At 39.9% G+C, this 18274-nt stretch overlaps 1 protein-coding gene across 4 annotated transcripts in view; it reads left to right on the top strand.

The window, feature by feature from the left end:
• Nucleotides 1–18274, top strand: part of LOC149277369 (ERC protein 2-like) — a 153121-nt gene that overhangs the window by 118085 nt on the left and 16762 nt on the right. For all 4 annotated transcript variants that reach the window (XM_089503010.1, XM_089503011.1, XM_089503009.1 and 1 more), the window contains one exon: nucleotides 18102–18249. In XM_089503010.1, coding sequence (XP_089359136.1) covers nucleotides 18102–18249 — 148 coding nt within the window. The remainder of the gene's footprint in view (nucleotides 1–18101; nucleotides 18250–18274) is intronic.

The following is an 18274-nucleotide window of genomic DNA, read 5'->3' as shown; positions in this document are numbered from 1 at the left end:
CGCGTGGAACGCGTGGGTCTGATGATGTGTGTGATGGATGATGTGAGCCTACGAGGGAGACGCAGATGCTTGTGTCCTGATTACCGAAAGAAATTAAATTATGTGAGATTAAGAAAGTAGAGCGTGTTTAAAAATAAAGCCTCTCGCTGACAGCCTGCATGATTCTAAGTCCGCTTTTAGGAGGCTTTCCAAACATATGACATTGTTCATTTTTCATTCATTATGAGAAACGGTCGAAAAACGCACTTTTTTGGGAAAAAAGATTCGTTTCGCTTTGAATATGAAAGACGGAACTTGACGATTGCCGTTCTTTGTGTCCTCGAGTCTACAAATGAGACAAACAGTGATAATGACTTTTTACCTAAATAATATATATAATTAGATGCAGGTAAAGTAGCAACGGCTGAGGCGGCATCCGGTCGGTGGAATCATAAGACGACTTTTAAACTGAGAGTTTTTTATTTCAAAAAATAGTGGAGGTCGTTTTTTTTATACGTTTCATTGCTTCTAACTTTTAAAGTTACTTAAAGGACTCGTAGAACCTCTTAAAACTAACAGAAAGAGCAAATATAGCTTTATGAATGATGTCATAAAAGGTTAAGATGTCACAGCAGTTGTCTTTATGAGGTCATAAAGCAACCAAAGACATTTGATGACATTAGAATTTTTTTTACATTTTTTATTCCATAAAATAAATATCTAGCAGAAGACGGTTACGCTATAACAATAAAAACCTTTTTCTTTGAAACCAGACTAGTTATTTTTTTAGCCAAGTTTTCATTATTATTATTATTATTCGGTTATTCGCCTATTATAGCCGCTTCCGGGAAGATTATCCACTGTTTCTCTTTGGGGAGAAAATTGCGTCTTTATAGTTATTTTAAGTAAAATTCTCTTTTTTTCCGGTGTGGGTTCTCAGCTACCTGTCACGACTTCTGATAGCATCGCTTTATTTATTAACATTCCTCCGTATTAGAGGATCAAAGTTTCAGCTCTCGTGTTTATATAATAACACTGAAAATGATTTTAAATTGAATATAGTTGTCATTTTTTTCCTCGGGGTCATCAATCATCAAACCCAATCCCTCAAGCGTGTTTTCAGTCGTTCGCCTTGGGAATCGGAGGTGCTGCCGCTTTGAACGCCTTCACCTAAAAATGTTCATTCAGCTTCGTTTCAAAAAACAGCTTTTATCTACAACCTTAAAGTAAATCTCCCACTGAAATAAATAATAAAAATAAACAGAAATAATAAATCTAGGGGAAAAACATTTGTAATGGGACTTTTAGAAGTTTATTTATGAACATATTTTAATAAATACTCAATATCTGTCGACTTTGGGCTCAGTCGAGTCTTTGGAATCTGTGGTTGAACTTCCAGAGGTCACTAAGTCTGTAAGTTGGCCTTAGGAACTCGAATGCCCTCTCGCATTATCTCTATCTTTAGTGAATAGACCCAATTGATACAGGAAAATGAAGCGATGGAGAAAGTTTGAGGTCAGGGATTCTGTTTCTCTAGATGAGAAAACTCTGGTATTAAACACCCGGCCTTTTCTGATGAAGACCAAACTTCAGGCAGAAGCTGTCTAGAGAAATGAAGATTTATGGATAGGAGTTCCTAGGAAGAAAGAATGTCCGGTGGGCGAACAGAAACTTTGTTTCCTGATCTTCACTGGATAGGCTTTGGAGATCTCAGTATAAGGTACACAACGCTTTTATATTAACTCTACTCTCATTTATATAATTCTGATACATTTAGGAAGATTAATGCAGAAACGTAACACCTCTTGGTACATATGACCTCTTTGGACAATGTAATCTGCCATTTTTTCCAGTTCTGTATAGCCTTATGTGGCCTATCTCATGCAGTTAACCTTTACCTTCTCTGCTGGAGGGCTCTTCCATCAATCCACCACCCGTTAGTGAAGAAACACTTTCCAACATCACATCTAAGCCTCTGACCCTCTGGTTTTAGACTACGACCTCTCGTCTTCCTTCTTTTATATATTTGAATGTTTCTGTCGTAGTCTCCTCTCGCCTTTACATCTTTCCTGATAATTTGTATCCAGAAAATGCTAATTAGTTTATAAAATCACCCATAGCACGGCCGTCCAATCCTGGCCCACGAGTGCCGGAGAATTGTCTGAACCTCGTGTTATTCGGAGGGATGGTGAAACTCTGGTGGGATTATCGCCCTCTTGGGCAGATTTCCACTTTTCTTCTAAGCTGAAAAAATATATTTTATAGAATTATTTTTTTTTTAAAAACCTTGAAATTCTCTGGTATTATATACATTTGAAGTTTGTTTCTTTATAAGATTTTTTTTATTAATATAGTAAGACATCCAGTATAGTTTTATGATTTCAAATGTGAAGGAAATTTATTGAATCATTTTTTACGAGAGGCTGGAAGTGTGCTATTCAGCAGATTTTGTGGAAGGACAGATGGGGGTCTCCGCGATGTTAAAAAAAAAACTATAAAATATTACAGCCATTAAAAACCTTATGCAGCACAGTTTGGATGTTGGGTTTGGGGGCCTATAACACAAAGTGTTTCATAAGAATTTTAAAAGATACTTTAAGAGCGACAGCAAACACTTGGCTTTTTGGAATAATGCAGACTTTTCACGTTTCAGTCTATAGAGGGGGAGAAAACGGTAATTAAATCATTCAAAAATAATAACATTTATTTCACAACCTGTTTCTGCTCAGTTTAACTCAAAAGGATACAGTATCTGTATCTGCTTCCATTTGTTTAATGTACGGCTCCTGATATGCAAACGAGTGGTTACGTCCTGAAACCGTCAGCTGACCATGGGAATTCTGATGCGTTTGGCTACATTTGCTTTGTGCTTGTCTATTATCTCGTTTTGTCTGCCTCGTCCAAGTTACGTCCCTCCTTGAATGCATGTTTTCTTTCCTTGAAGGGATCGGAGACTCTCGGACCGTTAAAACCATTGAACTGACAGTGAAAACCACACTACGTGTTCTTATCCATGTTCTGCATTATACACGTCGAGCGGCGACCTTGTACGTGACAACCTTTATTTTTGTAACGCATTTCGGCTCATTTGGATCGGTTACTATCCTGTTACCCTGTATACACCATCTTTTTTTTTAATTTGAAATAGTTTGGGTTTTTTCTTCCAGTTTTCACGCAGCTGGGATGTATCAGACGTAACTGGTTAGTACAGTAACTTATGATCAGACATCATCTGCTTTGCACATTTTCACAGAATAAAATGCTTTGGCCCCATTACCTACAACACATCGCCGATAACTCATACACCATTAATACTCGTACGTTAACATGTCTATATTCGCGATCGGGTGGGATTAATCCAAAAAGCTCGGCGTTAATTGATAAACCACAGGTCTCAAATCTTGTAAAATGATTACTCATATGGAAAAAAAATCATTGTGGACGCATAGACTGGAATCGAGCGGTGAAGGTAAAGCAGCACAGAACGTTCGGCAAATCGTGCATGGAATCGATCGGGGGGCAAACCCCCGCTTGTGTCATCCCGTGGAGTTTTCCAGCATGGGGTATTTTGGGTTGAGGCTTGTTAAAATGTATCCCCGCCAGGTTAGATGTTCCTCCAGGCTGTATTAAACAGGGCCACGTATTAAATGCACCATAACCTCTTATAACCTTTTCCAAGGTTTAAGCTTCACCTTATTGAGTGAAGACCATTGCTCCGCGGTTACTAATCCCAAGCAATGGATCATCGTTGGATTAATCCCAGTCCAAGACCATTAGTTATAGAACGGGAGAGGAACCGACTCCCACAATGTCGATGGATGGAATGTAGGAAGAGGTCCGTTCTCAGGACAAGAGGTGAAAGAACAGATTTGTTACGCAGTTTCTCCTTAGAATTCCACCAATAATTTACGCTTACGTCCAAAATAATGTCTCTCGAAAATAATTAGATGTGAACACTTTCCGCATGCGGCGCGGCCGAGAACATGGTGTACGGTCATTAATTACTCGTGGATATTATTTGCTTATTAGAACGTTTACATACGGTTTGTACTACGGCCAGTTCTTCCAAAATCCAGCAGGTCAAACACTGAAGTCCTGAATTTAACTCCTACAGAGAAGAGCCGGGACCCGTCTGATGTGTCTGAATGTGTCACGTAGACCTCCTGCTTTACCAAAGACGCGAAGATTAAAGTGTTTTGCCGGATGGTAAAGGCTGTCGGTGAAATACTTCTCAAAGGGCTGGGCAGCCTCTGGCTAAAGATGATAGATTAATCGTCCAAAAAGACCCTCGGTTTGGGGTAATTTCATTGAAACCTCCATTCGACATGACTTCACTTTTCTTCTCAGACCACCCATGGACGAGCTGTCTACTCCAAGTCAAAACATGTCTCCATCATGACATAACTATCTGGAAATACCCATCGGCTCACATCATACGGAGAGAGAGAGTCGCCGTTTAAAAGTTGACATCTTGGGTCGTATCTGACGTGACAGCAGCTTCAAGGTGATCGCCTCTCCGCTTCTCGTTTTCCCCTTCAATGCGTCTCGTCTCGTGTCTTTTCTTCTAAAATGTTTTGGCCGGATCCGTCCATCACGATCGTTCCCCACCTGATCCTCTTTCGAAGTCCATAACACGATCGGTATATAGAGACGCATTTAAAGTCCATTTCTCCAGAATCTCAGACCGAAAATATATAAAAAGGTCCACCTTGTCTTAATTGGATAAAATATACTATTACTAGAAATGTACATTTGCTGATATCTCACCAGAATGATAGCAAAATATCTAGCAAAGGACACCAACGGCTCTCGATTTACTTTTACTTTACTGAGTTTGCGGTAGATATGTCGAGCAGCCTCCCAGCAGAAGTGGTAGAGGGTGATACAGTGAGGGTATTAAACATGCATGGGATAGACATACGGCTCCTGAATCCAAGACGAGACCAACGACTGATTAAGGTCTGAGTCTTTACAGCAGGAGGAATGGGCGACTAGACGGGGGCCGGATGGGGCCGATCTGCCGGCAGGTTCTATGTTTCCCCTGCCGATACGTTAACCTTCATTTCCTTGACTAATTGCACCTATGACGTAAATACCCTTTGTACAACTTTAGTCACTAAAGCTACTAACCACCAGGCTTTTGAGAGTAATAGGAGTCGTAGTTAATACTAAGCAGGGGAGATGCCTATTGGCTGCCGCTGGCGCAGGGAACAGACTCTATTTTCCAACGAAGAATTGACCAAATCATACAATGCGGCCCAAAATATCTGCCTAAAATGTTTGTAGCTGAGGAACGCGGCGTTAACTTCTCCGTTCAGACTTTAAATTAAATTATAAGATACCAGGAAAAAAAAAGGACGTCTACATTTTTTGGAATAAACGAGGAACCTAAAGAATCCGGGGTTATAAGAAAAAAGCAGAAGAGATTTTGGCAGCGATTGCCGCGTTTCGATGAACTCCCCGATGAGAAATGACCGGCGCCGAGCGAAGCCAGCTGGCACTCCACGTTTATTATAATCCTGACGACGCAGCCATGTTGTACGGCACAGAACCGCTAATCTCCTTAACAAATTTGTGGCAGTATAAATCAATTTGTTTAAACGGATATTTACATAGTACCAAGGGATAGCGCTTTGTGAATTACTAAGTAACAATTAGATTAATCCTTCCAGATCATTTTGCCATAAACCACAAAATTCAAACAGTTTCGGCGGACCGCCCTCCGTTCTCTCTCTGATTCTCTCTGTTCTCTCTCGCCCATTAATAAGCTTGTCGTGTCAGTAAGGAGAGGAAAAAGCCTGTGGGGGTCATACCCCTGGGGTACTAATAGCAATAGACTTCTATTTAATGATTTAACCCTTTAACAACCCAGTCGTCATAGCAAGGCGGGTGTTAAGATGGCAGCTTCTTGCGGAAGAGTTCGTAAACGCCAATTCAGCAGAAGTAGTGCGGAAACGTTGAATATCCGGGGGGTTTAAAGATGGCCGCTTCGGCCTCCGTCTGAATGGAGTTCTGTCAAACTTCGGCCTTCATCATAACAGCTTTTCTAGAGACAAGATCAAGAGAGTTCTTGGACAAACTCATCCTTCTAGAAATGTAATTAATTCACAGAATACTTATATTTCCTGGAAATCACTGATCACTGATTATGGGATTTTTTGGCTAAAATGAATTCCATTTGGGAAGAAAATCAGTAGATTTGGTTCCTCCCAAACATTTATTTATGGGGTTTTTTTGTGTGGGAGGGGGGAGGTTGTTAGTGTTTATAAAATAAGCTATTTGGGGGGATTTGTCAGTATTAAATAACACATTAAAAAGTTACTCTGAATATAGAACCCGAATTCATTCTGTATCTGATACTTTTTCCTTTTAACCTCATATAAACTTGTCACTCGTTCAAATAATTCAAAACAGATCCCCGATTCCTGCAGCTGCGGAATTACCTATTAAAACAATAAAAACCCAATGTTATGGCACAAATTTCAACCTGCTTTCCATGAGTCCCGAAAAAGAATAATATATCTATAGATCTTGGTTTTCTTTGCATCCTTGGAGACCTTCAGATTCTTTCTTCTGTTTAGTCTTTCGTTGCGTCCCATCGGGAATCAGAACTACTGTGTTTACCGGGGTTATTTTGACCTTTTTTTTCTTTTTTTTTTTGTTAATGAGAGAAGATTTAATTGCCCCAGCTGGTGCCCTCCACGCTGCTGTAACAAGAGAGGGGATTACCTCGATCGGGTTTTCAAACGAAGCAAAAGAACAAAGAAAGAAAAAAAGGTTTGCATCATAAAACAGCAAAAAGAGTTTAAAATTACATAATCGTTACGAGCCATTGTGTATCGGGGTAGCCGAGAGATTTTCCCTCCGTGATGACTACAGCTACCATGATCCTTTGCGCTACAACACTGAAGGTACCTATTAAAATGCTCTGGATTCGGCATCCTAAATGCATTAAAAGGCGATGCTTGCCTTTAAGACACCCGGATATGATGTCATATTCTGATGCGTTGTGTCTTAAAGGTGCGCAGTGCCTTTTAATGCAGTCTATGGCGGCTGTTTGCCACCCCCCAAGCCTGGCCTAATCCTGGATACGTCACTGGTCCTGCTGTGATCTGGATTTAATTATTTTTGCATGATGTCATCACAGGTATGATGGAACTGGAGTTCACCGATAAATTTGCTGATGTCGTATTGGACCATTTAAAAAAAAAAAAAAAAATTGTTGATACATTGTGGAGCTGAATTGTATCGAGGTGGCCTTTGTGAACCCACAAACTCTTTGTGATCTGGAGGCACCGACCGAGATTTCTGGTTTCTGCTCAGAAGGAAACGCAAACTAAGAAGTGTTTCTTCAGAACGTCTGTTACAAAGTAGCGAGTGGGAATATAATATATACATAACTATATATAGATATGTTTCCAGATGAATTCTTATGGTAACAGGTGGAGATATTTCTGGCCAGGCAGAGATCGTCGGGGTACTTCCACTGACTGGGGGCAAATGATACAGAAAATAGAATGAACTTTGGAAGAATTTTGGTAAATAAATGCAATCATTTTGCATTTTTTGTTGTACAAATTGTCACAACTTTTTGTAACTTCTTTAACTGGTCTACTTGTTTGTTTTTGAAATGGACACAATGTGTCAGTTAACGTCTCTCTCACAAACCATATGTCTCCCCATCCCTCCGACTTGAGTCATAATCCAGCTGTTACGCCCTACGGCCCTCTGACCCCCGGCTTGGTGTTTCTGTAACTCTTTCTTGCCGTCCTTTGGGTTCTGCACGTAACAGAATTGCCACAATTCTATCATCACCAACGTATGGATTCACTGCCATGATATCAGATGGAGAATTTAAACAATCATTATGCGGAGGACCTGTGAACTCTCACATCGGCTAATTGACAACCTTTCTGCAGCTGCTGGGTGTCAGCGCCTCGGGGCATCTCTCCGGGAGTGAAGACGTGTATGAAGTGGTGCTTAATACACAACTTTCAGAAACAGCCTTTGCAGGACTTATTTTTACATTCAGGTTTTATGAACTAGTTTTTTTTTTGTCATATTATGGAGTTTTTGAGGAATCCAGAGAAGCCGCAAAGAAAAAGGTTTGGATCAAATTAATTAAAACAGTTACCCCAATCCCATCCTATGCCCCTTGCCGGTCCTGGCTTTGCTTCTACGGGTCCAAGTAGCGGGAATCAGCAAATTAATGAGGAGGGATAATAATGCAAATCCTACGACCAGTGGCCAACATGGCTGCCCTGTCTACAAGAATGAAGTGAACAATATATGTATATATTGGTTAAATGAATGGGGTTCAGCGCCCCCAGCCACGATCCAAGGTCTCTGCGGCATCAGCCCACTCTACGGCGCATCTGGATATGACATCATATCCCAACTCTCCACCTTCCAGGCAATCAGCACATTGAGAAGCCTGTCCTGTTTCGTGGCTGCCGTAGACCCAGCCTGGTATATGCGCGGGGGGGGGGGCAGTGTTTTTAAGGGGATTTTTAAGAACTGTGAACTTTCCAGTTTAAATATTTTATATTCCTTTTAAGAAAGAGAAATCCAGAATTTGTAAACTTTTTTTTTTTTTTGCCCATAGAATTGTAAGCAACCGTTAGCATTATGAACCTGACACCGTGTGATTTCTTCATAAAAAGTACATTTCCTTCCAGCAGGAGACCATTTTTTTTGGGGGGGGGGTGGAATAAAAAAATAAATAACATGAACTTGGGATAAAAGGTAAATTCATCATTTTCAAATTTCTGGGGAATCACGGACTGAATCGGTAAAATCTTTACGAAACTAAAGTAAGGTTTTATGCTGAACTTGGGGATCGTTAATGGATGAATGCGCGGACTTGTAGGCTTTAAGTTTCAAACCATACTCGGCAGTCGGTTTGCCATATGTCGAAACAATATCTTTCCTCGGCGTGTTCTGTTTGTCTCGCTGCAAAAAGCTTTCCAATAAGCTGTGAACGGCAGCGATTGGATTAAACCCGGCCGTTCCACTCGGCGTCCGCTAATGCGTCGGTCCGAGGAAATCACATAAGCAGAAGGTTCTAAGAGCGCTGGAATAACACTAAACGCTTAATGAAGAGCCTTCGAATGCACATAACACTCCGTATTAATAACGGCTGTTATTTTAGGCTTTCAAAGCTGATAATGATAAAATTGCTCTAAAAACCCGGGCGATTACGAAACATCCGCCTTGTCAGCACTCCGCTAGGGTTACAATTTGTAAACTTTATGGGTGTTTTAAAAACTTACATCCAAAGCTGCAAACTTTCAAAGCTTTCAAATCTGCCAAATTATAGCCACTTATATCTGCCCGACGTATTGTCAGCTAAAAGCCTGCCAAATCCACGTCTCTTCGTTACCTGCCCCCCCTCCACCCCCCCAACCCCCCCCCAACTCAACTTTAGGATTCTGGAAAATAGAAGAAAGCTGTTTGGGAAATAAAAAAAAGACTCCTTTTAACATCAACATTTATTTATTTATTTTGGGGCCGGGTTTCATGAGATTGAAATTGAAAACAGAGAAGGTGACCGCGAATGCCATTTATCTGCACGTAAGTGCGTATTTTGTGTACGTTTCATTTTAAAAATTGCCGTTTCCTACAAAAGGGAGATATTTTTCACATTGTTAAAACAGTTTTAGAGGTCACTAGTTGGTCACGTCACCAGAAAGCGATTTTTTTATTTATTTTTTTTTTGTTTGGCCGGCAGCGTTACTTTGTAACAAATCCCTCTCAAAATCTTTTTGCTCTAAAAGGGGCTGCTTTGGATGTAACAAAAATGTACAATTTGAGAACTTAAAGATCAGGGCCAAGGGAGGAATGTTTAAGAACATAAAACTCCATCTTTAGTGGCCAAATCGATTTGCTCGGGGACCTGTCTAATTTAGACGTTAATGTAAGAAGGCTTAGAGAAGCAAAAACATCTTAATAGTTTCATGTGACATTTGGGTCCATCATTATATAGCAATTTAAGTCTAATTTGCACCTTTGGAGGGGTTAGAAATACAAGTAAGGACTTGGGCTGTAAGGAATACCATTCATGTTACACCAATAATGTTGCTTTCACACACGTGACCCTCTCCAAAGCATCAGAAAAAATATAATATATATATATAAATATCAGAAACATACATTTTTATGGCTAAGTAGAGTCCTGGTGGGTTTTAATCAGAAACTTCAGGGACTGAACTGAGTGTTGACCTCGAAGAACTTGCCCCCCTCTGCTCTCTCAATGTCCAGGAGGAGTTCACGGCCTGAATGTGGTCTTTAAGTCCCTGTCATTCCCAAACATTAACCATCTTCTGAATGTTGTGCAGCCTCCCGCGTCAGAAGATCAGACGGCTCTATTTACTATAACAGTTTATTGGAGGCGCTCATTGGCGATATCGAAGCTCCTCAGGGGCGGTCTTCTCCTCCTCCCACCAGCTAGTTCTTTATTTCAATGGATAATAATTTGATACATTTTATATTGTAACATATGAGCATCTCGCCCTTCCAGCGCCTCGGAGGAATGACGTCTATTTAAGCTTTTGATCGAGAGCGACCTGTTTCTTCGCGTGGTTGAAATAGAGTTCAGGCTGGTGAAGAGAGACACTCTAAACGCACGCTAGGTTTTCACAAAGTGTTTGCTTTGTGACCGAGTCTGTTGGCTTATACCCTCTTAATTCTTTAAGCTTGGATTCTCGACTGTCAGGACATTTTTGTTTTGTAGCCGGTTACATCACGAGAGAGCCCGGCCTTAATGAGATCTCTACAGTTTAACAAAAGGATGAAGAGCCGCTTGAACAAGAAAACCTATTTAGAGACAATATTTGTTCTTTCGAGACATCCATGAGCAGTGATTTGTTTTTCAGAAAGGTACACACGGCAGGAAACATTAGCCCATGATACAATGTTAATGGCACGTGAACCCATTAGGATACACGCTTTGTTTTTTTGACTCATAATCGAAACTTTCCATTTTCAAGAATTGTGTTGACGCTTAAAATAAGATTGATGGAACGAGCGTTTATCCCTGGGAAGGTTTTGTTAAATGTAATAGCAAATCCTTAAACAAAATGAAGGAGCAAGGGCCGGTAACTGTAACTTAACACTACTCGCCCGACATGTTCCACCTGAAGACGATACTGGGGAAAAAAGGTCATATTAATGTATTCTTTAAGAATCTGAGCCCAAAAAGGTGTAAATCCACTCTAAATCATCAGCAACATGAAGGCCAGGTTAACTAAGTGGCACAAAAGCACTTCAGTTTACTTCAAAGAAGAGGAGAAGACAACGATATGGAGGCCCAGGGTCCAAACCAAGACTTGGGAAATCCAAGCAGCTAATCGATGGTAGAAAAGAAAAAAATAAATAATAAAATAAAAAATATTTTATCACTTTAATATTATCTACAAAGACCATGTGACACGATATAAATAATGGTGGGGGTTTTAAGGAATGAAAATGTAAAAAAAGAAAGAATTATATTCCTTGCATACAATAAAAAAATTAAAATATATTTATATTAATTTAAATACTTAAGAATTTATATTAGTTGATAATTAGTTTCATAAACCTACATAGCTATAGAACTTTTAAAAAGAACCTCTTGATACATACTTTTCTTAATTGGCTAACGTTCTACGTCCCTGGAAACATATTCTGGGGTGAAAACGGTGAATGTAGTATTTGGAAGATTCCGGTCAGGGTTTCATCCTCCTTCTTCTTCTTTATCTAGAACAGATTAACAAACTTGGTAACTTATATATATATATATTTTTCTTAACATTCTGTTTCGTTCCCTCCCACAGAACCTACGGTTAAATATTCAAGGTCACGAAGGAACAAAAACAGTAATTAAAAGAAAAAAAGGGTTGAGCTTGCTGTTTTTTTTTATTCGCTTTCTTGCAGTCTGATTAGCACGGGACCGCGGCGTAATTATCCCAAAACACTACCATGTTTGGCTTGAGTTTCCATTCCAGCATTTTTAAGTGTTTCGCACGTAGTGATCTGCCGCATTCCTGACGAGAATTAAAACATCTTCAACCTTCAAATTTCTTGGCTGGAAAAATAGTAGCGTTTTTTTTTTTGTTTTTTTTCCCTCCCCGTCTCCAGAAATTTTACATCTGCCGGTGCATTTATTTATAATAAAGATTAGCGCGCTTTCTACTGTAGGATTTGGATGGACAGAGTCGGTGCATAAAGCAGCAATGTTTATAAAGCGCCCTATTAAGATGACTGTTTTAAGTGACAGCGCAATCATGCGTTAGGAGTTTACGGGAGAGGTTAACGGCGCTGCCTCTCCAGATAAAAAACATTTATCTAAAATACCGTCCTTTCTCCTCGTTCACCTCAGACTCTTCTCTCTCGCTTTTTATATTCTCTCCCTCCTACAAACGGAACGACAAACCATTGAGATTTATTGGCCTTTGATTAATTATACGTAACACCATTTCTTCCTTGTTATACATATTTGCTCCAGAATTAATTACCCCCTTGAAATGTTTAGACTGAATTTTTTTTTAAAATACACCATAATGCCAGGACGCTCATTCACTTTCCATTGGGATTTTTTTTTCTGTAATTCTAGAAAAAAATATTTAAAAAATAGGGTTTTTTTGAGTTTTTTAAAAAAAAAAATATTTAATTTTCAAGCAACGCAGGATACTTGTTGAAGACAAATTTCATTTCACTTGTTTTGAGTATAAAAGCACTGGATCATTATTCAGGTTATTCGAGAACGTATTTGGCAACCGCTGCACCCCCGTCCCTTGTGTTTGAGAATGGTGGGGTATTGGTTTGGTCTGAGGGTAGTTTGAGTGAAACGGCTCCCTAAAAAGAATGCAGGTTTCGGGGGGTAAAGACCGTGTTATCAATATGTGATCTTAAGGCTTCCAGCTGGACAACTTGGTGGCCAATTGACCTACTTGGCCAACACAAGGTACCCGGTGCTCCAGTAATTAAGTTATGTGATAACGGCTCGATGACGAAAGTAATTTGGGGTCTACAAATAAAGTCTAATGGAACCAAAGATTTATAATCTTCGCCAATTTACTTAGGAAGCCACAGACCAGACTGCTTCAAAAAGTTGACTGTTAGGAAACATCTGTGGAGGCTTTGGAGATCCTACTGGTGATAAGGAGGAGAAATCCGACAAAGGACTACTTCAAGATTCCTTTTCCTGGGATGTTTGAGAGGCCTCCGTGGAACTTTAGAACTTTTTTTTGGGTGTTATAAGATACCCACATGTATTTATATGTTGAATTAATTGCTTTATTCTAGTACAGAAAATACGCGTCGCAGACAAGCTGATAGCCAATTTAGTTAGCCACTTTGGCAGCTGAACTAACGACATGATTAATTTTTTTGATTTACTCTACTTTTCAAGCCAAAGCTTCATGTTAGATGAAGCAAATTGAACCAGCTTAGGGAAAATCCATTTTACATTCATGTAATTAAGAAAAGGGGTTTTAAATTGCCTACATAACATTCTCCCGACGTCTGCGTTGCAACGGAATATGTCTATAATGATATTATAATTTAGATGTTTTAGAACTTACGTCTCCAAGAAGGCGCTTATTAAAATTGCTCCTTTCAAAAGCTATTTTCGCTTTTTGTTGAATGGAAGAAAGCAGAAGTTCTGTAAAAGGAGCCATTCTGGAAAAGCGTTGGGTGGATTACAACAAGGACAGCTTGAAGTAGAAGGGTAACTCCTTTGCGGACCCGAGGGGGAATCTACCGTACTTATCTACGGAAGTCTGTTAGATATAAAGGGGAAAAGTATTGGAAACAGATTTATAACAGGAATCGTTCCACACCCAGTAATGAAAGATGCTCATGACTTTCCCTTAAATATAATGATTTATCCAGAGAACCCTGTGTGAACCGTACGTCGCTTGAAATCAAACCGGAGAAAAGGTTAACGTTCCAGATACAGAATGTTCCTAACAGAGGCGATCGAATGGTGAAAATGTATTCCCGTCTTACTGAACTCCCGCGTTACTACAGAAACCTCCCAATTTTGCTCTCTTCCGCTCCAACTCCTGCAGGAACAAACATGTCCACAGTTGGCTGAAACGAGTGTCGGGACGTGAAGAGTGGTCACGTGACATAACGTACGCGGCACGCGAGGCGCAAATATAAACCAGACGACAGTGAGAGGGAGACGAAAGAAAGAACTGGCCGCTAAAATTGTGAAGAGCGAGACTTCCATCTTGTTCCTCCATTGGTAGACCTAGAAGTCTTCGACCGAGAGACATACCACAAAGCGAAGGGACACATGGATGGGAATAAATATAAACTCTGTGTCTTTGATGATAAATGCAATAGAGAATACTACCCAGGGAACCTGTAGAATAGTGGGGCATTGTGTATATTCTAATTGCTTCTAATGGTGGCCATCTAAGGCTCCCAGGACCCAGAAGAAAACAAAAAGAGGAGCATTTCAAGTAACTCTAATTATAGAAGAATGAAAACGATTGCACTCATAGACTGTAAGAGCACCCAAAGGGTATTTTACGCTAAATATGTGATTCTTTCCCTTCTATGCGTCGTCTCGTTTTTGTGGGATACACATAAAGCTGGTGCCCTTTTATGCTGACATTTTCCTTAATACTCCATTAACCTCGACCCATGATATCGGGGATATTATCTTACGTAAATCCATGAGATTTTACTGCACGCTTGTTCATGGACAGTTTACAAGTGAAAAATGAAGACTAAACCAGCGAATTCCTTTATAGTAAATGTTTTCATCTCGGCCCGGGTCCTGTCGCTTTACATATACTCCGTGGTTCTCTGAGCCTTTGCTTGGATCTTGAGCGAAATCTTACCCCGGTGTTTATATAACAGATTAGTCGTCCAGAATGAAAGGAAAGCTCCTAATAGCACAAAGGATTACTTTTTTTTCTAAATATTAATGCAGACGTTCATTGCTATAATAAACGAGAGAAACATTTGTTTTCATGACCCCCTATGTATTAAGCAATAGAAAGCGAATCCTCTCTTCTCTTATAGAAGTGGAGCCTCGTTCCATGATGAGAAGTAACATAGTAACAGGCATGGTGGACAACAGCAAAGTTAGTTTAAAGGGAAAATGAGTGGCTAAAGGCTACCCTTTGTCTAACCCAGGTCAACGCCGTCTGCTGCCCTCTCCATGGAGAACTATGCCGACTTAGCACAGCCCCTACACAGTGCTAATGGGCTATTTCAGTGATCTCCCTTTTAACTGCCCCATTGGATGGCGGAGCTGCCCGAAACTCCATGTTTTGTGGCAGAAAATGTCACCAGGTTTACTCCACCTGGTTCCATAGTGCACAAGTCACTCCATCTGGACCTTTTTCCATCCCAGAACTCTTAAAGTGTTAACCTCACGGCCCGGGCTAGAAGACTAAAACACTTAGCAGTTTAATTTTATGATACTCCGTGCCCAAACAAAGTGACCCTTTTTATTTGACAGTTCCGGATGTGACAGAATTCTACATTTTGCACATAATCCACTTGAAAATAATACTAACTTTTCCAGGCTGGTTTACTCTTGGCGGAAGAACGTGTTCTTCCTTAGAATGTTGGAATGCAGATACAGACGTTATAATTGTATACACATTGCTAAATGGATGCGGAAACCCCACCTGCATGGAAATTACTAAACTATGGAATTATTATTCAGATTTTTCACATTATTTTGTTGGCCCTGGCTTGTAAGCCAAATTGTTGGCATAATTACATCTGATCCCAGATGACCTGTATTAGTGGATAATGTTTGGAAACAGAACTGTAACTAGGACCCTTTTCTCCTGGGGAAGGGTCAGAGATGTCCCATTCACTTCAAGGAAGGGAAGGTGGAGCAGGGGGCATTACCACCTCTAGCAGTGCCTGGGGGCAGTTATGGTCCTGCTTGGAAATTTTATGGGAGAATATTTTTTGCTGATTTTTTGGAAATAAGTGACCTTAAATGATAAGTTTAAGACTTGAGATCAAACGGCATTTTGGGAATCACCATTATTAATGTTCACAATAAAAGTCCATTACTTCCATAGTGAACATAAGTAGGTGAATTTAAGCCAAAGCTTAAATTTGGGTGACACCATTGGCCAACTCAACTTCCAGCTCAACTCAACATTTAATAACTCAGGATAAGTTAGGAGTTAAGTTGGGTCAAGTTGAAGTTCTCTTCGGTCAAACTGACCACCAACATAACTCAGCCAGACCTTAACTGAATAAATGCCCAAATGAAAGCTCGCTTTGTGTCATCGTGGTCTATCAAAATCCTTACCCCCCGCCAGGGGACAGTTCCATAGACATATTTTTCTAGAATCTCTTTATTATCCAAATACATTCTTTTTTTAGATCTCCTTGTGAAATGTACTATGTTTGTAGCCTATCCATTATAGGGATGTATATAATTACGGATTGAATCTTTACATTAAAATAACAGCCGTTATAAATGATCATGTATGTGCATTCACAAAGAAATCCCGGTGTTTATTTAAGATTAATCCCCGTCCTTTAATTTTGGAGTAGCCCGGGCAGACTGTTTTCTTTTGCTTCTCAAAAAGTATTACCCTTAAATATTTACATTTCGTTCGATAGAAGCTTTTTATCATTTGTCGCGAAGCCTTTTTGGAATGTTGACAATTAAATATGGGAGCGTTTCAAGACTTTCAATAAAAGCATTTTACACGAGATGTATATTATTCAATGTCATGGTATCTTTTAATGGGCAGGAGGGTCCTTTCATCAAAGATGTTGCCATTTATCGCTTTAATTTATATATAAATGAACCGAAAGCCATTTATCACCCCATTTGGGGGCAGACAAGCAACACGCTGACCTCGAAGCCTATTAATTCCATGGAGGATGTTTGAGGACAATCACTTTTCTGCTTAATAGACAAAATATGTATTAGACACCGAATTTCCCAAACATGTATGTCTATAGAATATATACTAGAACTGGATACGTGTACCAACGTAACCAAGCGAGTTCTAGATCATGCTTAATCCATATGATACCTACTGGGTTCTAGATTTCAATGTAGACAGAATCTTTGGTCCCAGATCATGAGATACGGTAATGAAACCTAGTATGTTCTAAATTATGATTTATATATCTCCTGGACGAGGTGGCCCACCGATGTGCCAGGTGGCCAGTCCAGACCCGCTCCTCGTTACTGGATCCTGTTGCTGACGTATAGTGCAAACCGGGTTCCAGATCATAGAATACCTAGAACGTTGCAGATGTTGGCACATGTCTGATATGTACTCTAAGTGATATAGATTATAGGGTCTGATTTTTAATCGTGGGAGGATTTAAAATGTGTTTTTGCAAACAATGGCCTTTTTTCTGCCGTTTAATCCCCGATCATTTCAGGTGAATTCCGTGGAATGTGGCATTAATCGCCCTTACTACGCGTTGCCATAAAGTTAATTTTCAGGTGGAATATAAGCCGTAATCAGAAATAGCAGTTTCATTACACGACTGGATTCCCTTTGATCTTTACAAAGAAACCTCAATAATAATAATAATGCGTTTTCGCCTTTTGCAGACAAATTATTACAGCACGGGCTGTGATTAGACAAATCGTATCGAAACACGTCGGAAATAACAATTACTCCTTTTACTTAAACATCCTTGGAGATTTATTGAGACGCCCGGTTTGTGGAGTCACGCGTCATGAAACGTAGGTTCCGTAAAATACGTTTTTCTAAGAATTTTTTGGGCTTGACTGTAAATATATAGGATTTTAGGATAAAAGAGAAATTATAAAATTCTTAAAGAGCAGAAGATTACAAAATGAAACAATGTAGCTCCTCACAGGTGGCCTGAGAATCCATGCATTGCATAGAATGTCATTCTGAGGGAATGTGGCCTCGAAAATTCTGTGATTAAGGGCTGATAGCTTAGACTACTTTGTTCATCATCAGATGTCTGGTCGTGGGTTTGGACATCGGGATTATTTTTAGGGTTTCATATTTTTTATCTGATTGCCGTAATTCCGCCTCGTTGGTGCGTCTTGTTGGTCCAACTCGTTATTCTGCCGCTTTTGCGCGGTTTGACGTTGCCAGTTTCCGGAAATAAACTTTTTTTACGGACGTCTTTATTTATTTTTCCCATTTCAGACAAGAAGCTCTCCTGGCTGCAATCAGCGAAAAGGACGCTAACATCGCCTTGCTTGAAATATCCGGCTCGAAGAAAAAGAAGTCGCAAGAAGATATCATTGCTCTGAAGAGAGAGAAGGACAGACTCGTCTACCAGTTAAAACAGCAGGTAAGTGAACTTTACGAGCGGCTTT

The sequence above is a fragment of the Sceloporus occidentalis genome, unplaced genomic scaffold (assembly GCF_023333645.1).
Source record: "Sceloporus occidentalis isolate IW3139 unplaced genomic scaffold, rSceOcc1.0.p SCAF_216, whole genome shotgun sequence".
NCBI classification, from domain to species: domain Eukaryota; kingdom Metazoa; phylum Chordata; class Lepidosauria; order Squamata; family Phrynosomatidae; genus Sceloporus; species Sceloporus occidentalis.
This window is presented reverse-complemented; position numbering and strand designations above follow the sequence as displayed.